This window comes from Onychostoma macrolepis, chromosome 16, assembly GCF_012432095.1.
Source record: "Onychostoma macrolepis isolate SWU-2019 chromosome 16, ASM1243209v1, whole genome shotgun sequence".
NCBI classification, from domain to species: Eukaryota; Metazoa; Chordata; class Actinopteri; order Cypriniformes; family Cyprinidae; genus Onychostoma; species Onychostoma macrolepis.
The window spans coordinates 3,821,307-3,847,208 of NC_081170.1; the positions used below are offsets into that span (position 1 = coordinate 3,821,307).

The window sequence follows — 25,902 nt, forward strand, 5'->3', positions numbered from 1 at the left end:
CCCCCACGAAGTCATGTGATTTCAGTCACATGACATCCATGCTAAAATTATAGTAAAAGTCCTGTTGACTAAATTTTATTAGAACAGGAAATAAACACACTGGAGTTTAGGTGTCCCAGATTACCCGAATTCACCCCCTACAATACTGAGGTGTAGTAGGCTATATAAATAGCAGAAAATCTTGCTATTTTAACATAGTGTAAATAGAATCTATAGCTATTTGCACTTAGTGTAAATAGCATATCGTTAAAAATACTGCTATTTTCACTTAGTGTAAATAGAATCTATTGCTATTTACACTTAGTGCAAATTGCCGCTGTAATAGCCTATTCCTATGTTTAATATTCAAAAAATTCATTTTATCTAACATTTGGCATTACTTAACAATGCCTTTAAAGAAGATCGGTAAAATGAGTGGTAAGATGTTGAGGAACGTCCACATTTTATTAAAGAAGTGCCGTTTTTATTATTATTAGACACTTAGAAATGCATATTTGATTAATTTTTTTTAGATGTCAATAAAGAAGCCATATAATTAAAATATATATAATAATTAAAATAACGTTTACTTGTTGCATCTTGCTGTAACCTGGTTGTAACTGATTCAAGATCAGCGGAAAAAGAGAAACTCGAGCTCATCTTGGAGCGTTTGGTTGAGTATCGCCATGGTAACCGCAGACGCCTCAACATCGCGTCGTCTGATTGGTTGCTGTGTGTCTTTACATTCCTGATTCGAGTTTGTGTGTGTTGTTTTCTCAAAAATATATGACGACCTTCAGCCATGCGATTCAACTGCCAGAAATATTCCCGATCCACACAGGTGAGAAAATACATCCTGCAAGATAGAAAGCCGTTAATATGTCGTTCATACAGTCAGGGGCCTCAAAAAGTATTACCTCAGTCACGAATGTTACTGCGTTTGATAAAATACAAACGCCTCTGGCATTTATTTTAACGAGTGATAGCACAGAGACACTTTTCAAACAGAATATATAAAAAAATATATAAATATGTTATAAAATCAATAAAAAAATGCTGTTTAAAAAGTCTACACACCCATTGCTAATGTGATGAACTACACCTGTGGTGAACTTGAGGACAACTGACTTCAAACATCCTCTAAAAATCACCAAAACAACAGCTGATTCAAAGACACTGAGCAAATATGATTTTAAGTGTTCAAATGTATGTGAAAAATTATTTTATTTGTTTGTATTATTAAAGACTGTGTCCATTTTAAACAGCAGTTCACCTCAAAATTATTTGCTCACACTCATGTCTTTCCAAACTTGTAAGGTTTGTATAAAAATAAATTTAAAATGAAAGTGAATATGATCAAATATAATAGATCATCATACTTCCGTAACTTGATAATTGACTTATTACGTGGGAAATTATGCATTATCTAATTAAACATGCACTAATGTGCATATATTTCCAGAACAGAAATCCGAACACTGGATTTTTACAGAGTGGATTTTGGATTTCTCTTTTTATTAATCCATAAATCAGAAAATACTGTCAACAGTCAGAAAAAAAAACAAAAAAACATTTTCACTATGTTTTTAGAAATTAAATGTTGTCTAAAATCAGGGGAATGATATACAAACCCCTCTTTAATAACCTTCAGAATATAGATAGGAATAAAACTGTAAAGTATGGTTTAAGTGCTGCTGAAGTGCAGAAAAAATTGAGAAAATGGCCTTTAAAGATATGTATTGTAATTTGTGATAGCTACTGTAACTACCTTTTATCACTGGTGTTATCTTAAAAATCAATCGCTCTTAAAAGTCTGTAAAAATGTGGACCAATGTACCATGTTAATATGAAGAAATTATCCATATTAATTAATCAGTTAAATTGATTAACTGATCAATAAATTAAAATTAAGATTAAATAAAATAAAAATACGTTGATTATATTATAATCATAAATTAAATTCATTATAAATATAAGTTCGTATTTTTTGCAATACAACAACATGAACCAATGATTTATATGATAAAAGTGTATTTTGGATGTTTTCTTTCCACTAGTTTTGTTTGCACAAAATCTCAAAATTGACCAGTGCATGAAAAAAAGTTTTTGTCTGTAGTTTCTTGCTTTAAGTATTTGTCATCTGATTGATCTGCAGACATGAGAGTGATGAAGATAGTGTCAACATGCCTCTCCAAGACAGAAAGTCTAGAGGATCGAACAGACCAAATCCCAAACCTAAAGATAAGTAAGTCATCGCCCAAACTATTACTGATGAGATTTTAGTTTCTCTGCTGATATTTATAATGTCTTTTTAAAATATATATTTTTTAGGGAGCTTCTTGATCTCAAGAGGCTTTTATCACTGGTGTCCAAACAGGTAAAATTTTAATTTTGACATTTAATTGTAATTTTTGTTTTCAGATGACTTAAATCTTAAGAATTACATTTCTTTTTGCTGCTTCAATTCCAAATCAGGAATTGAACTGCAATTTTATTCTCAGTTAAATTCTGAATTGTGCAGGAGCCTGCTGTGGGTTTAGTTTCACAATAGTTAACGTAGTTGATTCATCTCTGCTCACTTTGTCAGGTTTCATCTTTGAATCAATCCAAGGGACGGAAGCCTCAGAACTCCTCAAATGTTCCCGATCATCGGAAAATCGGCACAAACAGCGAAGCATCAGAGCTGGATAACTTTAGGTGCACAGTGTCCCATGTTGTCTCTTAATTTTGCTCTGTTGCATTTTGTAACCAGCGTTCATGTCATTAACAGCGTGACCTACAGAAAACAGAGGTGTTTTAGTAACCAGCCACATCACAGACTGTTCCTGGACATCTTCACTGCCTTGATCAACAACAGACTCGGTTGCAGGTGTGCATTTATGAGTATGACACTGATGATGTATGCCAGTTATGGATCATAGACTAGTCTTATTTATTTTCAGGAACTGGCTGGAAAATTCCTCCTCAGACAACATCCTAAGAGTTTTAAACTGCTTGAGATTGTTGATCAGGGATCCTCTTCACCAGGTGAGATCCAAAATCTCGGTTTAATATCATCTTAAAAATCACTCTTAGAAAAATCGATAAAAATGTGGACCAATGTACCATGTTAATATGAAGAAATTATCTTTAATAATTATTCAGTTAAGTTAATTAACTGATTATTTGATTTGAACTGAAATTAAATTAGTACTAAATTAAATTCATTATAAATATAAGTTTGTATTTTTGCAATGCAACAACAAAAAACAATGATTTTTTTTAAGACAATATATATATATAAAAAATAATTGATGCAAAATATAAAATGTAAAAAGGTAGATCCTCCTGATTGTAAATATTAACATATACAGTTGGTCTAATCTCATAAAAATAGTATATAATGAAGCATTAGTATTATTATATATAGTTTAACAGCATTAGTGTTAATCTTCTGTAGTATGTTATATTATTTGATGCGTTTATGTTGGTAAGACTTTAATATAAGATTATGTTTGTTAATATTAAAAAAAACTGCTACAAATAAAAAAAAATACTTAATCTTAGTTAATAATAATTGTAACATTTACTAATACATTATTAAAGTCAGCAGTTCTGTTAAAATTATTTAACTAACAAAGAATAGTTGTACTTTTATTAACTTGTGTTAACAAGGTTAATAAATACTGTAACAAATTGTATTGCTAATTGTTAGTTAATATTAGTTAATTCATTAACTAATATTATCTAATGGGACCTTATTGTGAAGTGTTACTTTTATGTTATATTACGTAAGCTAAGCTTACAGTATTATATAGCTATTGCTATTTACACCCTTTTGGAATTAGTGTCTTTTCATTTGCTGTAATATATATTTTTCTGTTTTCTCTTATAGAAAGTCTTCTTTGAACTCCAAGGTGCAGGGCAGCTCGCTGAGGTAAAGATTGTCACAGTTTTCACATGCTGAAAATGCACAGCAGGTTGTGGAAATTCATTGTGTCTCATTGGGTGTTTTTCAGCACATGGAGTCGGTTGCAACCGTGTATCTAGAATGCAGAGAACAGACGCTGGAAATCGAGCAGCTGGTTGCAATGACATGTGAGACACACGTGTTGCAGTATGTTGCACAGTATGTACAGACTGGAAACGAGCCGCAAGAAGAATAATGTGTTTGCTGTGCTTGTTTCCCCATCATTTGCGCTGCAGATATGTTTCAGAAGTTGTCTTCTGTTGAGGAGCAAAGGCAGTGGATTATTCATTATGATGCACATAAGGTATTTATATAGCGTTTTAAGGTGTTTTAGAGGAAGTCAAACTTTACAAAGCATACAAGATATTTAAACACGTAAACAAGAATGTAATGTACTTTTACAAAATACTATGATGAAAACCATAAAAAGAAATATTTGTTACTTGAAATAAAAAATAAAAAAACTTAACTGACTCAGCTAGTTGTCCTGGAACCATTTATCATTTTCTTTGAAGAACTCAAATGAGATATAAACTATTTATTAAATAAAAATATATATTTTTAATAAAAACTAATAAAATTGAATAAATACTAATATAGGGTAATTATAGTTAACTGTCCTCAACATTTTCATTACTGGAAATAAAATGAATGTTAACTAAAATTAAATATATAAATTTAATTTTAAATTGATATATTTATTCAGTATATATTCATTTTAACTTGATGTATTAATGTATTAAAAAAACAAAAACAACAAAAGTGCTAAAACTTGAACTAAAACTGAAATGGAAAATATGGCAACACTTTTCTCCAATTCTCACTGTTAACTAGTTGCTTATTGGCATGCCTATTATTAACATATTGGCTGTTTATTAGTATTTATAAATTACATATTCTGCATGACCATATTCTACATCCCTATACTCAATATCTAAACTTAACAACTACCTTACTAACTATAAATAAGTAGCAAATTAGGAGTTTATTAAGGCTAAAGTCATAGTTAATGGTTTGTTAATGGCGAGAATTGGACCTTAAAATAAAGTGTGACCGAAAATATTATTTAAACCTATAATAGTATATCAAACATACTAAAATAACATTGATTTACAGTAAATCATTTTTCTTTTGCACAGACCCTCGTGAAGCTGCTCTCTACGCGGGACAGTAGTGTGGTATTAGGATCTCTGCTGGCTCTCACCACACTGGCTGAAAGGTAATATAATATCATGAGTAATTTATATCTACAGCAATTAAATTAGCATGATGCATTAGATACATTAGCAGTTAATCAATAATCTAATTTCTCATTTAGTCAAGAATGCAAAGAGAAGATTGGAGAGCTCTCTCTTGTGGAACATCTTCTAGTTTTTTTACAAGAGTATGACATGTTTTCGAAAAGGTAAGTAGAGACAAGGCTCGTTTGATGACTTATTGATATCCACAATGATTTGATTTTTATTAGCCTCTGGATATGGTACATTTGCTAGCAATGTAACTGGAAATACTGGAAGCTGTAACTTTTTTCAGGTATACTGAGAAATGAAATGACAATTCAGATATTTTAAGTCGCGGTTACAAGATGCTACGAGATCCTATTAGTTCTTTTTAGAATCATAATCCATCTTTGCATACTGTACATCCATAAAAACTATAGAGCATAAGTGAGACAAAACAGAATTGCATACACTACTGTTCCAAATTTTGGGGTAATGTTAAAGAATGCTTTTATTGAGCAGGGATGCATTGGATGGATCAAAAGTCACAGTAAAGACATTTAATTTTATATATTTTTCAGAACAGGTAGTTGCTTGAGCCAGTATTATGTTAATCAGGCTGCTTGAAAATATAAATTGCAATTTTATGTGATGCACTTTTCCTTTAAATCTGAATTAATTTGGATATTATTTGTGATTATGCATCTCAGGTTGAGCGCGGAGCTGCTGAGGTTGCTGTGCTCGGTGCAGTGCGTCAGGGATCAGGTGCATCAGTGTGACGGTGTGCCGGTGCTGCTCAGTCTCCTGCACTCGGAGCATGTGAAGCTGCTGTGGAGCGCGGTGTGGGTTCTCGTGCAGCTGTGTCAGGATCCCGACACCAGCGCTGAGATCCGGGCGTGGGGTGGCGTGCAACAGCTGCTGCGCATCTTACACGGGTGAGTGTCTCAGTGCCGTCCGGTCAAGTTTTGAGAGTTTTAATTGCACTTTAAGTCATGCAAAACTTTTATTTTCAGAGAACGAGTGTACGTGTCCGATCGCTCCACAATAGAAACGCTTTCCAGCGCCAACGCAGCAGGCAGGATTCACAGACAGCATGTGTCGGCGGAGGTGAGCCCACAAGAGACGGCGGAGAACACCATCAATCTGCAGGCAGGTGAGGATGCCCAGGAAAATACAGGAATTCGTTACTAATGATAATGATCAAATGAGATAATATGCTGGGCTTAATAGATCATATCACAGATTTTATCACATCTATCTATATCATCTATTTTTTGATATATGGTATCCAAAGAGCTAAGAAAATGAGAAAAACTAGAAAAATGCTTTTTCTCATTTAATACAAATATTTCCTTTGTAAATTAAAAATTAATGAAAAATTGAATTAATTTACATCAAAACAATTTATTTCGTTATTTTTTTTTGCTATATTTTTCTTATTTTCTTTTTAAAAACATTTTTTGATGGGAAATACTCCTGTGAAATGTATTTTTATTGATTTACTAATAATTCATTCATAATTTATGCATTTATTTATGCATTTATTTATTTATTTTTTGAAAGTATTATTTTTATTCCTTTGTGACATTTATTTATTTGTATTTTTTAAATTTATTTGTGATTTATGTGTGTGATATACAGTTATTATTTACATGCATTATTATTTATGATATACATATAATTAATATATACTGTAAGTTGCATGTACAATTAGGTAGAGTGGAGATTTGTTTTTTGAGATTCACTTGAATGCATAAATATGGCTGTGTTTGCGAATGACTTTTCCACAGTAGGATACATTCTGCATTGTCACAATTAATGAAACCACTGTCCCTGTTCCCAGCATGCTGTGCAGCGATCACTGAGCTAGTTTTGGACGACACAACAGCACATAATGTGGTTCAGGTAGTCACTTCTCTTTGTCACATGCTTCTCTTGAATCAAAAACATCAATTTGCATTCATCTCATATTTATGCAGTCTACTCTACATGCTTTGATTCTGTTTTAGGAGAATGGTGTGTACATAATTGGCAAACTGATTTTGCCACAAAAGCTTCAAGATCCTCAGGCAAAATCTCTACAGGTACGTCAAAAGTGATTTACAGTCTCAGGCAGGTTTCATATGAAATATACTGTATTTATCACATAATAATTTAACTATTTTCTGAAGTGTTATGCTTTCAGGGCCCTACGATTCCTTTTTAGTATGGAACGCAATAGACATCACTTTAAAAGGTATTTTATTTATTTTACAGAAATGTATTAAATTCACTTTTTGCTTTATAGAAATGTATTAATTTTTTCTTTAAAATTATTTGTGTATTTTATTATATGATCTAGGTGGTTTATTTATTTTTTTATTTTTCAAAATTATTTTATTTTTTATTTTTTGGGGTATTTATTTATTTATTGGTTGGTTGGTATCTAAATGAAATGGTGTGGATGCAAATTGTTTGTTTGTTCCAGACTGTTTTTTTTTTTCTATTTTTATTTATTATTTCAGTATTGTATTCATATTATCTAGGTGGTTTATTTATTTAGAAATTATTATGCTTTTGAATGTGTCTAAATTAAATGATGTTGGTGCAAATGATTTGCTTGTTCCAGACTGTTTTCTCCAGAGTTGTTTGAGATGTTTATTGATGTTGGGCACTATGTAAGAGACATTACCGAGTATGAACCACTGCAGGAGAAAATCGCCCTCTTATTGGTAAGATAGTGATGATCTTTGTTGTCTTCATTCGTGAATTACACCGACCCTGCTGCTTCTCCCACATTAAATTTAGCACTAAACTAGTTAGAAACAAAGGTCAAAGCTCTCTCTGTTTTCATCTGTTTATCTGTTCTGTAGGAGGAGGAATTGGATGTTCTCAGGGAAAGCATAGAGACGGTGAACCAGAATCGACCTCCTCTGAGAGTGATCAATGGTTATGCGGTTTTGGACCATCTGGGCAGCGGTGCCTTTGGCAGTGTCTTTAAGGTGAACCTTCTTTGCTGTTTATTTGTGCTGTGTTGGTTAATAGTAAATTTGAGCCACTCACGGTTGTTTGTGCTCCCACTCAAAGGTCCGTAAGCAGAGTGGACAGAACATTCTGGCACTGAAGGAGGTAAACTTTCACAATCCGGCCTTTGGCAAAGACAAGCGATCCAGAGACAGCAGCGTGGAGAAGATTGTGTCTGAGCTGACCATCATTAAAGAACAGGTGAGTACAGGTGCTGGTCATATAATTAGAATATCATCAAAAAGTTGATTTATTTCACTAATTCCATTCAAAATGTGAAACTTGTATATTATATTCATTCATTACACACAGACTGATATATTTCAAATGTTTATTTCTTTTAATTTTGATGATTAGAGCTTACAGCTCATGAAAGTCAAAAATCAGTATCTCAAAATATTAGAATATTTACATTTGAGTTTGAATAAATGACCATCCCTACAGTATAAATGCTGGGTATCTCTTGTTCTTTGAAACCACAATAATGGGGAAGACTGCTGACTTGGCAATGATCCAGAAGACGGACATTGACGCCCTCCATGAAGAGGGTAAGTCACAGTGGGTCATTACTGAAAGGTGTGGCTGTTTACAGAGTGCTGTATCAAAGCATATTAAATACAAAGTTGACTGGAATGAAGAATTTGGGTAGGAAAAGGTGCACAAGCAACATGGATGACCGCAAGCTTGAGAATACAGTCAAGCAAAGCCGATTCAAACACTTGGGAGAGCTTCACAAGGAGAGAACTGAAGCTGGAGTCAGTGCATCAAGAGTCACCACGCTCAGACGTCTTCAGGAAAAGGGCTACCAAGCCACTTCTGAACCAGAGACAACGTCAGAAGCATCTTAACCTGGGCTGTGGAGAAAAAGAACTGGACTGTTGCTCAGTGGTCCAAAGTCCTCTTTTCAGATGAAAGTAAATTTTGCATTTCATTTAGAAATCAAGGTCCCAGAGTCTGAAGGAAGAGTGGAGAGGCACAGAATCCATGTTGCTTGAAGTCCAGTGTGAAGTTTCCACAGTCAGTGATGATTTGGGCTGCCATGTCATCTGCTGGTGTTGGTCCACTGTGTTTTCTGAAGTCCACAGTCAACGGAGCCATCTACCAGGAAATTTTAGAGCACTTCATGCTTCCTTCTGTTGACAAGCTTTATGGAGATGCTGATTTCATTTTCCAGCAGGACTTGGCACCTGCCCACACTGCCAAAGGTACCAAAAGCTGGTTCAATGACCATAGTGTTACTGTGCTTGATTGGCCAGTAAACTCGCCTGACCTGTCAAGAGGAAGATGAGAGACACCAGACCCAACAATGCAGAAGAGCTGAAGGCCACTATCAGAGCAACCTGGGCTCTCATAACACCTGAGCAGTGCCACAGACTGATCGACTCCATGCCACGCCGCATTGCTGCAGTAATTCAGGCAAAAGGAGCCCCAACTAAGTATTGAGTGCTGTACATGCTCATACTTTTCATTTTCATACTTTTCAGTTGGCCAATATTTCTAAAAATCCTTTCTTTGTATTGGTCTTAAGTAATATTCTAATATTTTGAGATACTGATTTTTGACTTTCATGAGCTGTAAGCTCTAATCATCAAAATTAAAAGAAATAAACATTTGAAATATATCAGTCTGTGTGTAATGAATGAATATAATATACAAGTTTCACTTTTTGAATGGAATTAGTGAAATAAATCAACTTTTTGATGATATTCTAATTATATGACCAGCACCTGTATATGGAGCCTCATTCAGAAACAGCTCAGACGTCCCTCTAGTGGTCAAAGTCATGAAAGTCACAGATCATACATTTTGCTAAATCCTATGAAACCTGCCATTTCAGCCTAAAAAAAGGAAAAATAAATCTTTTTTTTTTTTTAAACATTAAGATTTTTGCGCAATGACCTTGCTTGCATAACAAATAAGCACATTCTCATTACTGTAGTGCTGAATAAATAAATCTAATATTATATAAAAGTTTCAGTATTTAGGTAAAATTATTTGTAAATAATTTCTGTAGATTTTAATAAAAATCATGGTGTATTTTAAATGATGTTCATTACTGCATTTTAACATAATTTTGGTCATTTAAATGTGTTTAGTTTGTAAATTAATGGCACAATTAAAGTAAGTAATGGATCTGAAGTCATTTTCATTAAGCAAATTTTTATTTTTTTTTAAGACCCTGAAAGTCTAACACTGAGCTCAAGAATGAAAGCTGTCATTAATAATTCTTCATTTCTTTCAGATGTCTCATCCAAATATTGTGAAATACTTCAAAACATTTTTAGAAGGTATGTACTCCTAGTTTTATATATAAATTGTATTATATATTATATTAATATTTAATGATATGCATATAATGAATATTTAAGTTGTACATTGTGATACAAACGTCTGTGAAAATACTTCAATTTCTTTTTTTCCCACATTTATTATAAATGTTTACCTTACAAATAATGAATTTGAGGGAAAATTTTATTTTAAAAGTTCAAATGAAATTTGAAAATGTTTTATTATTGGGTTTGTCTTCTAACACACACAAAAAAAAAATGTTTTAGAAACCTTTAAATGATATTTAAATAAATTCATAAATAAATTCAATAAATCCCAGATTTTCATTGTATTCTCTTACTTTTGGACTCCATATAAAAATATATCATTTAAAACAGTCCATTTTTGTCTTTGTCTCAGCTGATAAGCTCTATATCGTGATGGAGCTCATAGAAGGAGCTCCTCTGGCTGAACATTTCAGCTCTCTCAAAGAGAAACGGCAGACGTTCACCGAGGAGAGAGTCTGGAACATTTTCATACAGGTGACGTGCTCGACACTTAAACAGAACAAGGAAAATATGAATAAAAGTGAAATAAGTTCATATTGAAACCTCCACAGATCTGTCTGGCTTTGAGATACTTACACAATGAGAAACGGATCATCCACCGAGATCTCACACCCAATAATATCATGCTCGGAGAGAGAGATAAAGTCACCATTAGTGAGTTAATATCACCTTTTATCTGTCCGGAGCATTATATAAATATATATATAGTATATGTAGGGGGGTTTAGGCACACTGCTTCACATTGTGTACATAATAACAAATCTAATCTTTTTCCAGCTGACTTTGGTCTTGCGAAACAGAAACAGGAGAACAGTAAGCTGACGTCAGTGGTTGGGACAATACTGTACTGCTGGTGTGTACTTTGCAATTCTCAAAAACAACCAGGTGAACGTGTTGGAGTCTGAGGTGTTGAGGAGTTTTGTTTTTTGCGTGTCAGTCCAGAGATTGTGAAGAACGAGCCGTACGGAGAGAAGGCAGACGTTTGGGCCGCGGGCTGCATCCTCTATCAGATGGTCACCCTCACGCCTCCGTTCTACAGCGCAAACATGCTCTCGCTCGCTACCAAGGTGACGGGTTTACCATATAGTGAAGAAATCCATGCAATGCATTGTTAAAGAATCATTCCGACATTTTAAAAGAACTTCTGTGTCTTTCATTTAAATCATGCATTCTTACCCTGTTATAATGCTTATCAGGTTGATTTGATCTGATCTTGCTCATGTGTTTAGATTGTGGAAGCGGTCTATGAGCCAGTAGAAGACAAAGCCTTCTCTGAGAGAGTGACTGACATGATTAAATGGTACGATTCCCAGTTGCTGCTTACATAAATGAAGTCTCTTTTGCCCACCAAGGGTGTATTTATTTGATCAAAAATACAGTAAAAACAGTAATATTGTGAAATATTATTGCAATTTAAAAGAACTGTTTTGTATGTGAATATATGTTAAAAGGTAATTTATTCCTGTGATGCAAAGCTGAATTTTCAACATCATTACTTCAGTCTTCAGTGTCACATGATCCTTAAGAAATCATACTAATATGCTGATTTCAAGCTCAGTTATCAATTATTATTGGTGCTCAATTGTTAATAGTGTTTTTATTATTATCAGTGTTGAAAATGGTTGAACATTAAATAAACAAATGAAATAGAAATCATTTGTAATTTCACAATATTATTGTTTTTACATTATTTTTTAGCAAATAAATGCAGCCTTGGTAAGCAAAAAACAACTTTTATAGAATAACAATAAAAAAATAACTAATTATAGAGTAACATGAATGTGTTGGACAATTTCATATTTATTTCTGTCTTTTTTTAACAAAAAAAGGATGAGCATTAGGTCTTTAATTGATGCTTTGGCTATATTTTATTCTTGCCTTCTGTCACTGAGAATTATGGGAAATGTGGTCTTGTTGCTTCCTGTAAATTAAATAGATTTTTTAGTTTAGTTTCTTCGTTTTCAGAAGATGTAGCACCTTTACAGGACGTGTTCTCTTTGTCTTTTGATAGGTGCTTGAGTCCAAACGCAGACGTGCGTCCTGACATTATCGAGGTCAGTTCCAGGATTTCAGATATAATGATGAAGTTTGTGGACAATCTCTGTGCATCCTATAATTCACTGGAGAGAAGAGCGGAACGAGACAGGAAGAGAGCGCAGAAGTACTTCCTGGAGAGTAACAGGACCAGGATTCAGAGCGTTGCCCTCAAAGAACAAGATGGATCACAGGCTCAGAGTTTGGAAACTTCTGCATCTGTTTCAGCAAGTGGAGCAGAACAAAAGCAAAGCCAAGGTGACAGACTTCACCTCTGATACACTCTACAAAAGCATTTTAAAGGGATAGTTCACCCAAAAATGAAAATGTTATGTTTATCTGCTTAATTGCAGGTATTGTTGTATGTGCACTGTGTTAGAGCACATTCAAAATGCAATGCAAATGTGTAAAAACACAAATACTTTAAGCTATGCAAGCTGAAAATTAAATGTTGCTACCTATTTATAGATTTAGCACTCTTGTGTCCTGAAGTTTGTTACCACCACAGAGCACAAGATTGAACGTGTAAAGTTCTAGGCAAAGATTTAAAAAAAAAAATTTTTTATTCATTTTAGGACTGAACAGTGTTCAGCACGATCTCTTGAAAAGTTCTTTCAGTCATTTATGTACTTGTTGTTGGAGGAAAATACTTAATTTGCTGAATTCAGATTTGTTTTTCCGTAGAAATGTCAGGGAAAGTCAGTGTGAAATCTTCTGAGCTGAACATACTCAGGTGAGTTTATGCTCTTTCTGTCTTTTTTTATTTTTTATTTTTACACGATTAAAGGAATGGCATTAATAAATGTGACACTGGATCACAAAACCAGTCTTAAGTCGCTGGGGTATATTTGTAGCAATAGCCAAAAATGCATTGTATGGGTCAAAATTATCATTTTTTCTTTTATGCCAAAAATCATTAGGATATTAAGTAAAGATCATGTTCCATGAAGATATTTAGTAAATTTCTTACCGTAAATATATCAAAACTTAATTTTTGATTAGCAATATGCATTGCTAAGAACTTCATTTGAACAACTTTAAAGGCGATTTTCTCAATATTTAGATTTTTTTGCACCCTCAGATTCCAGATTTTCAAATAGTTGTATCTCGGCCAAATATTGTCCGATCCAAACAAACCATACATCAATTGAAAGCTTATTTATTCAGATGATGTATAAATCTCAATTTCGAAAAATTGACACTTAAGACTGGTTTTGTCATCCAGGGTCACAAATAAATGCTATTTATTCATGTTATTTTATTTTATTTTATTTTAAATGTGTTCCCATGCAAAAGCTGTAAAATTCTTTCTGTTTTGCATTTGGCAGTGCGGATTGTCAAAAATCAAAAGCACGTCCAGGTAAAAAGTCTCCATTTTGCTAATGTGCACAAATATGACATACTCTTATTTTGACTCATTTATATAGTTTTTGTAAAAGTAACAGTGTCCTCACATTTAAGGTTAAATAGCTAAAAATACCAGGGAATTTCTTTTGTTTCACTCGTGTTTGTCACACGTTCACAGCATCGGCGGGAATTTGTTTATCTCAGAGAAAAGTTCGACAAATTGATGATCCCAACCAAAGGCTTCTTGAACTTCTGCATAAGATTGTATTTATAACTCAGGTAATTTAGAGTCTGTTTTCAGGCATTTTCCAGAATGTTTCAGTCTCTTTTATTCATATTTTCTGTTTTTAGCTCCCTCCAGCTCCACACAACAGCTTGAAGCAGCGGGCAGTCGAACGCTTCAAGAAACCTCTGTTCACATACGGAAGTGATCCATACAATCTGAAAGTGGAGCTCAATAAGGTACTCCCTCTGTTTAACGCAACAACAGTCATTTTTCGTCATGTACTAATACTGACACTAAGAGGAATGGAAGCAGCATCATGTAAAACCCGTAGCTTCAGTTACAGTACCAAATCTGAATTTTTGCTCATATATATATATCTGCATCTGCAAATTACATATTTTTGCTCAGTTTGGGCCTCTGAATCAGATTGAGCTGTTTTTCCTTCTTGCGTATGAGCTCCATATTCTCACTTTATCATAACTGAGCCATAAAAACCTGACGTATCAAATATTATTATTAGTATTATTTTATTTTGATATTTTTAAATATTATCTGAAGTTCCATTAAAAAAAAATCTAATCTGACTATTATTTGATATGTCAGCCTTTACAGGGTTAATGGTGGAAAAGGTGCAACAACTCCATCTTGTGGGCATTATATTGAACTTCAGTGGAAAATGTATTCATTTCATTGTGCTTTGAGTTGAAAAAGGCTTTTCAGGCCTTTGATTTCAATCCTTTCAGGTTCTTCAAGGAAGTCAGGAGCTTGTGGAGATGTCTTCAGCCAGCAGAGAGTGGTGGTCCATGATCCAGTCTCTGAGTTCAGACCCATCCACTGCGGAAAACCGTGGAGGTGTAACTCCTCACTGTACATTTTTATCCGTGGTTTAATTTTAAAGCTTTAAAAAAGCCACTGAATTTGTCTAAATTATTTTGTAGGGGAATCAGGTTACACCAGTCTTCAAGATGGACTCACCTATGAGGACATACAGGTGGGATATTTATTTAACGTTTTTGTTATGCAGTACATTTTGAACTTTCATGAATGATTGCATGAATCATTTTAATACTGATTTCTGTCATTTGAACAACAATTACAATGAGTAATTAATCAGATACTGTAATGATACTTACTGACATTTGTGCTGCTGTTTTCCCTCCAAAATGATGTCACTTACTGGAGGATGATGTCATTCAGAAATGGCTTTTATTAGTTAAAACAAATGAAAAAGATCAGAATGAAAGTGGTATTGAGGACACATGAAAGTTAATTACCAGTTAAATTATAATGGCCAAGAAAACATGCCTAGTTTGACATTTGACATAATTAATCTGCTACTTCTGTTAGCTAAAGTATAAATGTAAATATAGGGAAAATAACATTTTGTTTTTCATTTTAAAGACAGAATTTAAAACATTTCTGTATCATGTTTGAAAAATAAGAAATCTGTGAAATGGTGCTGTACTTTATTTTATTATTTAACATGTCTAACATTTGATTTGTTATTATTATTATTATCTTTATGTACCCCCTTGCTGTATTTGTAATTCTTTAAAATAAATAAATAAAAATATTGAGGACACATGAAAAGTTGATTATCAGTTAAATTAATATGTACAGAAAAACATGTTTAAAAAAAATAAAATAAAATTTACTGAAAGGAAAAATGGACAACATCTGGAATATTTATTAATGAATTGTTAGTTTTTCATTGTAAAATTTAGTGCAACTCACAAACAACAATGAACATCAGCTCAAACCAAATAGTGAAATTAGTTAAATTCTCCCCTACTGTATGTTCACTTAATGCTAACTAATATGATTTCCATCTTTAAAAGTTGTGAATGTAATATTTTGTCAAGTATGTCATATAATATACTGTATATAAAAAATAACACTAGCTTTTCTAATCTTTTTGTATTCTATTTGTTTTCTATTATTTATTATTCAATTAACAAAAGCAAAAAAGGCCTCTAACACTAGCTTTCTCTATTCTTTTTCTATTCTATCTGTTTTCTTTTTATTTATTATATAATTAAAAAAAAAAAACCTTGCTGTGTGTACTGCATTAAGCTAACTGAGACTTGTTATAGCACTTGCATATCATTGCTCTTTTGTTGGTTTTGATTGCTTCTATTGTCCTCATTTGTACGTCGCTTTGGATAAAAGTGTCTGCTAATTGACTAAATGTAATAATATAATGTAATGTTTCAGAGTATGGTGGAGGATGTGCTGGAGGAGAACGGCTATTACAGCGTGGCTCTGGGCAGGTAATGTGGATTAAAGCTGTTTTCTGCTGGATTTCCTCTGCGGTCATTGACTGTCTGTCTGTGTTTGTCTGTCTGTGTGAACAGCAGAAGTGACATGGATTCAGGAGCGGGAACCAGACGAACTCAATCCCCGTGACCCCCAGCAGCGCTCATGTCTGCCTCTCAGGTCAACCTGACATTATGAATCATAAGCTGATTATGTGCATCTGAAGAACACGTGCTGATATTTGAAATATATTGGCACAATATTAGATTGCAATAATAGTCAGTGCATGCACATAGATGATTTACCTCATTTGAATCTGTGCACTTTAATGTGTGTGATTTTCCTTACTGTTTTTACAGATTCGCACAAAACAGACATTTGAATTAAATGTAGTTTCAATATAAAATAGTGCTTTAGTTTTCACTAACTAAATGAATTTATTGCTTCTACCCATGTTAAAATTGGTGGGAGTAGATTTAACAAAACTCAGAGCATTTATATGTGATGTGTGTGTGTGTGTGTGTGTGTGTGTGTGTGGTATAATGACATTGGTTGTCTTTCTATATTTTATACATTTTCAGTGGTGTCCAAAAGCCTGGGAGCACATAGAAAATCATTGATTGTTCTCTTTAACAGCAATATATAAACTTTTAAAATGGCATTTGTCAATGGTACTTAATAAAAATAGATTTGTTCTTTATTCATGTTAGCTCACAGTACATTTATTAATGGTAAAAGATACACATTTTATTTAAAAAATGTATTAAATGTGGAAATTAAGATTAATTAATGCTGTAATGTTGTAATGCTTTAAGTATTGTTCATGCTTAGTTAATGCTAACTAATATAGCAAGTAATGTTAACAAATGAAATCTAATTGTGAAGTTGTACCTGTTATTTTATTTCATTTTATATTTAATTTAATTTTTTAAATAAGAGAAGAGTTTGACAAAATATTTTTAAAAATCTACAAAAAACTAATTTATGTTTCTGAAGATTGTATCCTATCCTGTGTTTTCCTAATTAACCGATTTTAGAAATAATTTTGGAAAATGTTTGAAATATGTATACAAATATATACAGTATGCAACTTTTCTGATTGACCTATTAAATTTCAAATGTACACTACACAGCTCAGTATGGTGTACACTGTATCCCACAATGCAGTGCGCTTGAGTATAATAAATAAACCTGAAGTGATATCAAGCACCTACTTTTTTAATAATTGGCCTAAAACATCAAAATAACACATTTTAGGATAACCACATGCTGAAAGAAACGTAACGAGGTCATGATATAATAATGCCACATACTACTATTTATTAATGGAGGCATTTATCATTGCATATTTTTTTTATATGCTATTCTTAAGTAGCAGAACTATGTCAATCCATACACCGCTTATCAGTGGATAAGGACATGAAGTGCAATAAAGAGGCATGACAGTATATGACAAGTAAATATTTATTGATTTTTTAAAATTTTTTATAATGATATATTTCAAATAGATATACACAACTATACATACTGCACTGTTTTTATAAGGAAACAAAAAATATGGACACACCAGAGCTGATCGAGAGAGTAGTACGCCTTTTCCTGTGGGTTACAGGCTGAGAAATGTCCATCTTGTCAAGCTGTTTCCAAATGCATAGAGTAAACCGGGAGCAGCGCATCCCAAAATAACTGGGATTTTAACATCGTTTCCCTGCTCCGCGATTATTACAGAGAAGAAAAACAACAAATGTTCCCCGTGTCCATAAATGTGGCGAAAAGTGATAAGGCAATCTGTACAAACGTCCATAAATAAACTCCATCTCTTTCATAGTTTTGTTCAAGTCCACTATACATGTTTCCCGCTGCATAATGGAAGACTAATAACACCTCTCCATACGTGGTCTATAGAAAAACGCCATTTAAAGTGACTCCGCTCATAAATTACACCTCGGCACTGTTATTATGGTGTCGGGGGAGCCGAATGCACCCGATCTGTTCATCGACACCTCGTGCAAAAGCATTGCCCCTGTTATACAGGTTCAAATGATGCCAACATGCTGCTAGCAACAGACATACATTCAGGAAAGAAATTACATCATATATATATATATATATATATACATGATCAATCTTTTGGACAAGATACGACATAAAGCTGCTCTGATACGAAGAACCATGCGTTAGCAGCTATTGCACATAATGAAAGCATGATACACTGTTGAGGAAGAGTCTGGTGTTTTACAAACAAATGTGAAACGCAGACAACCTTTGCTTGTGCGTGATGAGCAAATCACGATGATCTCTAATATAGCTTTAAAACCTGAACGATTCCGAATGCGTCTTTATTCACAAAACAGTAAAAAAGCCTGTTAAATACATTCAAGAGTAAATTTACAGCCCCGGTTGGTCAGACAAAGAGTAGAGGGGGTTTAAGGTTGGATTTTGAAGGCAAGCAGCTCCTCGGAGTGCATGTTATTGAGCGAGCGCAGCTCAGGCAGCTTCAGCAGCAGCTTGGTGAAGACGGCGGCTTCGTTCGAGTGGTTTTTCATGATCAGGTTCCTCAGAGCTCTGATCAGGGTCTCCTGCAGGGCCTCCACGCTGCTTACGTCCTCGATGGCTGATCGGTCTGCGAAAACATGCAAAATTTTGTAAGTTTCACGAAAGAAGCGATCGCAGACGCTAATACCAGTAAATGTATATAAGAAAATGATTATTTTAGAATTACTGAAATTGTGCAATAATTATTAAAAGCAAAACAAGTAGTATAAATAAATAGTTAAAAATTCACTCAAGATGGTGAAATTGCGAAATATCCAAAAAAAAAAAATAATATATATATATATATATATATAAGTTATTACAAGCAATGTGTCAATAAATAGTTCAGAATTCACCTAAGATGGTGAATTTAGTCAGATAAATTGTTTAATATTTAAATAAAATATTTATTTTATTATTTAAATAGTATAAAAATAAATTATAAATAATCAGTTAATAATATTATTAAAAACAAGTAATGTATTAATACTATGAGTAAAATCTGATACTCAGTCAATCGATAAAAAAAATAAATTAATAATATAAATTATAAAAACGTTATACATTATACATGTATCAATAAATATTTCAAAATTCACACCAAGATGGTGAATGCAGTCAGAGAAATTGTTAAAACATATATAAAAAATTTTACATTATTATAAATACATAAAAATAAATAAATTCCAAATAACCAATTAATAATATTACTAAAAATGTGTAATTTATAATACTTGCTACCCATTATATTCCAAACAGTTTCTTATTGGTTAATTGGTTTCAGTTTTGATGCCGCCTTAGAAGACAGCTTCCTATATAGGCAGTAGACAACAGGACGACTCACTCGGTAACAGTATCTCTTATACCCTAGCAGTGTTATTTTTAGTATTAATTGTATACTATTATAGTATTTATTCATATTTTGAATTAGCTTTTGTCATTTTTATTGTTTGCGTTTCTATGTTTTTGAAGGGCATACCTGCAGACACCAGCACCACTGCGGAGAAGAGTCTCATCTCTTCCTCGTTGAGCTGCAGGGCGGTGAGCTTCTCGCTGAACTCAAACATGCAGTTGAGCAGCTCTCCGGCGCCCATGGAGCGCAGCAGGTCCACGCTGTACTTCCTGCCGCTCAGGAACCTCACGGTCCGCTCTTTCACATTGAACAACGACACAAAGTGCACCATCAGCACCTGTGCGGAGGAAACGGAGGAGAGCGTTAGGGGTCTGACGGACACTTGCGCTGTCCGAAACGTGCCGGGACTCGTGTTGCTTTACCTCGAAGGTTCCCGCCTTGAGGAGGTTGACTTGGTCGTGTTGGGAGAGGTCCTGGAAGCCCGGGATCCGCTTGGCAAATTCCACCACTTCTTGTACGGCAGGGATGAAGCTCTTGGAAAACTCCTCCCAGATTTCATGACCGGGCTTGCAGGGGTCCACGAAGGGGGAAGCGCTCATGGGACACACCTGAGAGAAGACCAACAGAGTCTAATTACACCAGGTACACTTTCAGAGTCACTTACAATAGCTTAATTTGTGCGCTCAACATAATGGCTGTTCTAAAAAAAAATAGAACAAAAGATCTTTATTCAAATAAGATTCTTATTCAAATTTTGAGATAGTATGGAATTTATCCCCGCAGAGAGCACAATCTCATAATCCACTGCTTTGAGCTTGAAAAAATATGAAAAAAGAGAGAAATTGTCTATAAATAATAAAGTAATTTAAAAAATATTATTAAATAATAAAAAACAATAATCTAATTAATACATTAATAAAGTATAATGAAATTATTTTATAAGATTTATTGAAAATATTTAAATAATTATTCAAAGCAAAACCAATATGTAAAACGAGATGGTGAATGCAGGCAGAGGAACTGTCTATAATTTTATTTATAATTTATTTAAATAAATCATTAAAAAATAAATTATAAAAAAAATGAATAAAGAAACAATAAATTAATCATATGGATTAAATAAGATAAGTTAATAATATAAATGATTAAATGCATATAATAAATGCAATTATTTAAGAATTATTTATTTTTTTATAATTATATAAAGGAAAACTAATATGTAATATTGGTAATATTTTCAATATTTTAAGGTAACATTTTTAATATTCTTTCCTCAATAAATTAGCTTTTATATTTTAATTTTAAATTTTCGTTTTAATAATTTTATGTGCTTTTGTCATTTATTTATTTATTCATTTTGTGACAAGTTTTAGTAATTTTAGTTAAAGCTTAAACTTATTTCAGTTGGTTGCCAAAGCGAAATTTTACATTTTTAAATCTAATAACAGTTCTAGCCTAATTTTTAGTTAACAACAACACTGATCCTGAGTGTGTATTGCTAATATTGATGTATAAACAGCAGAAGATCACTAACCAGGTGTCCTCTGCTTCCTCCAGTCTGGACTTTGTTCATGTTGTTTGTGTGGTAAGGCAAGTTTTCTGGGCTTCGACGGCACTGCTGGGTCACGTGATACCCGGTCACATGTTCCCTGTAAGGTCCAGCGGTGGTTTGGAGGTTGTTATCGGTGGCGGTGCTCTCGTTCCAGTGGCTCCAGCATTCCCGTGGCGGCTCCTCGTCCTCCTTACTGCAGCTGCTGAGCGTTTCGGAGCTGGCCGGAGATACGGAGCCGTGTGCGAGAGGAACGCGTCCGGTGCTCAGCGCGTCTTCCTCCCCGCTGTCCGAAGAACAGGACGACGCTGTGTCCATAGGGACGGCTGACTCCGAGTCCCGGGAGAGATCGGAGGAGGAGCGTGGCGATTCCGGCGGCGACGGCAAGGAGGAGCTGGAGTCGCTCTGGCTGCTGTCGATGGCGCCGTGAAGCATGTGCTGCAGCTGACTGTTGTTCATCATGTTATTCATGGCCGTCTGCATCTCCAGGAGCATCCGCTGCTTCTCCCGCTTCGGGATGCGTCCGAAACGCACAGCTGGAAGAGAGATTCACTGCATTTAGTTCTTCTGCTCTAAAGTCAACATCACAAAAGCTTGAGCTCATCAGGAAGACGGGATATGGCTTGTAACTCACCGTCTCGGGACATCCCGACAGATAAACACTTCTTGAAGCGGCACTGCTGGCAGCGGTTGCGGTTTATCCGCACAATAGTGCAGCTTTCTGTCTTGAGGCATTTCTTATACTGAATATTCTGCTGGATGCTTCTTCTGAAGAAGCCCTGTAAAAAAAAAAATTACATTTATCAATGCAATGTTATATATATATATATATATATATATATATATATATATATATATATATATATATATATATATATTTAATTATATTTTATTAGATCTTATTATTTTATTTATTTTTATTTCATAGCTTTATTTTTATATGAAATAAAATTAGTTAAATAGAAATAAAAATATTTCAGCTAGTTGTCAAGGCAGCATGACTCATTTTAATTTAGTTTAACCTGATGTACTAAAATAACTAAAACTTAATTAAAAATTAAAAGAAATTATATAGACATTAAGAAAAAATCCTAAAATGCTAAAACACAACAAAATTACATTTAAAATGAAAACAGAAAAGACAAAAATAAAACCTAATTCAAAATATTAATAAAATCAATAGTATTCAAATATTAATTAAAACTGTAATAGTATCTTAATTATACTAAAATAACACTGACAACAACACTTTTCACTTGAAAATATCATATTTGGAAACATTACAGGTCTGTTCCAAATCCCTTTGACTGAAGAGATAAATTTGAAATGCAAAATGCACATATTTCTAAGCTATGCATAAAAATTAATTGGATGCACAAATAAAGTTGAAAAATGGTGCATTTTGGGGTTGCATCCTCTGCAACGCAAATAGTTTGACTAAAAGTTGGCTAAAAGTTTCTACATTGTGAGCGTGCCAATGCTGCCTTGAAATGCCCCCTTACCTGTACAACACTAGGTTTTGGAACAAACCCAAAATGTTAGATGATCCTGAGAGAAGTGTTTCCTTACCTTGCAGCCTTCACAGGCATGAACACCATAGTGGAAGCCCGAGGCGACATCTCCACACACTTTACAAAGCAGCACCATCCCGTTAAGCTCTGGAAAGTCATGTAAGAGTTAGTCATACCCAGTGGACAAATCCTGCCAATTTTAGACAGCTAAATCACATATAAGCTTATTCAGCATTCACTCACTGGTGATGCTGCTCTTGGCAGCGAGGGTCTTGTCAGAAGCGTGTCCGCGTGGGTGTTTGGACAGCAGTCCAGCGGTGGGCAGGTCTGTCATGTGGCTCGGTTTAATGGGCAGAGGCGGGAGGATGATGGGGAGCGGCTGTTAGAGCTGTCACTCATGCAGGACTCCGGGCTGGGGGCGGAGCTTGAGGAGCAGACGTAGGCTATCACGCTTCCTTGGAAATTCGGAAAAGAGGGAATGTTTTAAAAATGTACACTCCAAAAAAAAAAAAAGAAGACATTTACAAGCGTGTGACCACTAAACTTGAAATTAAATATGCATTGTCTAGAATTAAATTTTTAGTTACATTAAAATAAAATTAACAACAACCAGGTTAATATAACTAAATCCATAAAATAAAAATGTTACATGAAATAAACAACTGGAAAAAAAAACAACTTAGTTTTATTTAGTTGCCAACATTTCTCATTTTAGTTTAAGTGGATGTACTAAAATAAGCACAAAAAAAAAAAAAAGAGGGAACTTTTTAAAAATGCACACAATTTTAAGATTTTAACCAGTTAACTAAAATGAAACTAAATTTACATTTTTTTTATAAACTTGCACATTTGTTATAAAATAAAAACAATATATAAAACTTAAACTTTTTTATTTCACCTAATTGCCAAGACATTTTTATTTTAGCTGAAGTTGATGTACTAAAATAAGCAAAAGAAGGAAACTTTTTAAAAATGAAATTTAAAAAAAAAAAAAAAAAAAAAAACTAATAACAGTTATGCACAATACAAAACATGCACAAAGTGATTTCAAATATGCATTACAGAATTAAAATTTTGAAAATTCTTGATAAAAAGGACAAAAAACAAAAGTAAACGAATCACATTACAGTTGAAGATGTTACAAAATATGTTTTACTCGAGATACAATTTGACCTTCGCTGTATTCATTCACATATTGGATAACTGCATTATGCAAACTCATTTCAATAGGTGGGCTGGTCATCTTGGCATGAAGAAGTCACACAAATATGCTTGAATAAAGAGTTATGCTTTATTGTTGACACAATTGTAGAATGATATAATCTTCTTCAGTGCACATGTTGGATGAACTTCCCCATTTTGAACAGCTCATGACCTATTTTTAGATGAATGAAACTGAACAGGATTATGTTTAATTACCTTAACCTAGTACAGTAACACTACTATGGTATAATAATAACTACAAAACCAACAGTGCAGTAAAAGCGGTCCAATTTGATTCCATAACTTTGTGTGTGAGCAGTCTAAGCAGTCAAAAGATATACAAAAGATCTTTTTAGTAGTTAACTGTTCAAGTACATGAATAAATTAATTTATTCTAAATTAACCAGCTGTGCATTCACAAAAGTAAGCAAAAATGTCGTGTATTTCTTTAAATGGATCAGGGAGGTTACCTAACCAGCAATAACCCTTAGTTTCTCAGACCCACCCACACGTGGACCTCTCATGTTTTGTACGGGAAGTATATCTAGGTCACTAGCTGTCTGCTGCCGCCTCACGTGGTACTGCAGTGAGTCTCGCGTCAGGGCAGTGTGCTAAATTATGCAATCGTCTCGCCTCGACCAATCAGAGACTATGCACCGCGCACGTCGCGACCAATCAGCGGCGGAGCCTCGACTCCTAGTACACACAGGCACATGGCTAGGCTACGAGAGCCATGTGAGCTCGATCCTTCTAGTACTCTGAGTACTGAGTGCGCGTGACGTCACGGACACTCCTAACCCACATACACAGTTTGACGCGCTCTACGCTGCAGCACTGTCATGTAAGCAATGGAAAGCGTGTCATAGGTGCTTTAAATCGCACGATCTGACCGACGAATCCGTGCAAAACTACACTATTTCATTCCGAAATCATTTTAAACATGTTTTAATCTGATGACAGCATAGACTAAGCATCAATAATACATTTATAAAACATTTATGCATTTAACCATATTACATTACTTCTGTTTGGCGTCTCATATGCTATTTTTCACCACGAACAGAAGCAAAACTACATTAATAAATGTACACCTAAATCATTAAATCAGTATGTACATTAAAACCATGAATACAGGAATAAATGGATGGAAAATAAGATTTTAAATGAAATAACCCGTTTTATAGGGACTCGGCTAAAAGAAAAACATCTATTTTTAGCTGCCAATAAATTTGAGAATGACTTCAAAAACGTCTTTATAACACGTCTATGTGTAGAAATCACGTGCATATTCCCTAATATTTCAAGTGGAAATCCTGTATGCTATATATCAAAATAATACATCACTGTAGAGCGGTAAAATATTGCAATTGTAAACACTTCTTTACATAACAGAAGTAACGTTTCAAACAATGTTAAATACGTATACAGTTATGAATGAAACAATAAATAAATGTCTTACCTTGTTTTGTTGATTCCATGTCTTCAGGCTCTTGATATCTTATAATTCAGGTGGAAAGAAATAATTCCAGCTTGACGCGAACGGTGTAAGTGTGTCGAGCAGCTCAGATCAGATCCAGTGTGCGTTCAGATGCTTCGGCGTTCCATAGAAGCTCTCGAGCGTCTCTCACAATGGAACGGAACTCCCAGGCTGCGCACGAGCACTCGGAACTCAATGTTCTGTGGTTCGTGTTTTTGTCCGTGGCTCCGCCCCTCGGTGCTAGACTCACGTTAACCCAGTGACACACTTTCACCCGTGCAGAGGCGGAACAAGCCACTGCTGCAACGTGAGGCGATTCAGGGAACATGGTGTTTTTCTGGTACGCCGCCACTCCCCATTCAAAACAGCTACGGGGCCAGGAACGAGTAATGGGGCGCTGTGGCGAACCGTTGTTTAACATTTG

The 25,902-nt window shown here is 34.2% G+C and overlaps 2 protein-coding genes across 3 annotated transcripts; one reads left to right on the top strand and one right to left on the bottom strand.

Moving 5' to 3' along the window:
* Nucleotides 1-645: 645 nt before the first annotated feature.
* On the top strand, nt 646-18,467 carry nek10 (NIMA-related kinase 10). 2 transcript variants are annotated; one of them, XM_058746623.1, is made up of 34 exons: nt 646-820; nt 2,135-2,224; nt 2,311-2,356; nt 2,567-2,676; nt 2,750-2,848; nt 2,922-3,006; nt 3,854-3,895; nt 3,978-4,056; nt 4,165-4,232; nt 5,068-5,147; nt 5,247-5,333; nt 5,859-6,083; nt 6,162-6,301; nt 6,992-7,053; nt 7,158-7,232; nt 7,320-7,384; nt 7,757-7,859; nt 8,001-8,129; nt 8,215-8,352; nt 10,394-10,439; nt 10,840-10,961; nt 11,039-11,141; nt 11,265-11,340; nt 11,425-11,554; nt 11,717-11,787; nt 12,499-12,779; nt 13,206-13,254; nt 13,850-13,881; nt 14,047-14,147; nt 14,220-14,330; nt 14,838-14,946; nt 15,033-15,085; nt 16,309-16,364; nt 16,449-18,467. In XM_058746623.1, exons 2-34 carry the CDS (start codon nt 2,163-2,165, stop codon nt 16,498-16,500), a joined length of 3,087 nt encoding a protein of 1,028 aa, XP_058602606.1. In that variant the 5' UTR covers nt 646-820; nt 2,135-2,162; the 3' UTR covers nt 16,501-18,467. The 2 variants fall into 2 exon arrangements, with proteins under 2 accessions (XP_058602606.1, XP_058602607.1); XM_058746624.1 differs by having other exon boundaries at nt 14,838-14,940; nt 16,452-18,467.
* Nucleotides 17,801-25,689, bottom strand: nr1d2a (nuclear receptor subfamily 1, group D, member 2a). The gene is given in 9 exon segments (XM_058746625.1): nt 17,801-18,973; nt 19,865-20,075; nt 20,161-20,346; nt 21,273-21,823; nt 21,922-22,066; nt 22,857-22,945; nt 23,042-23,161; nt 23,164-23,253; nt 25,461-25,689. Coding segments are annotated over 9 exon segments (1,608 nt in total). The 5' UTR covers nt 25,480-25,689; the 3' UTR covers nt 17,801-18,776.
* Between the last annotated feature and the right edge of the window lie 213 nt (nt 25,690-25,902).

Bases quoted from the DNA above. Each gene is read 5' to 3' on its own strand.
- nek10 (XM_058746623.1), top strand. From the start codon at position 2,163: ATGCCTCTCCAAGACAGAAAGTCTAGAGGATCGAACAGACCAAATCCC. The intron at 7,860-8,000 runs GTAAGATAGTGA...TCTGTTCTGTAG, and splicing joins AGAAAATCGCCCTCTTATTG to GAGGAGGAATTGGATGTTCT. The intron at 10,440-10,839 runs GTATGTACTCCT...TCTTTGTCTCAG, and splicing joins CTTCAAAACATTTTTAGAAG to CTGATAAGCTCTATATCGTG.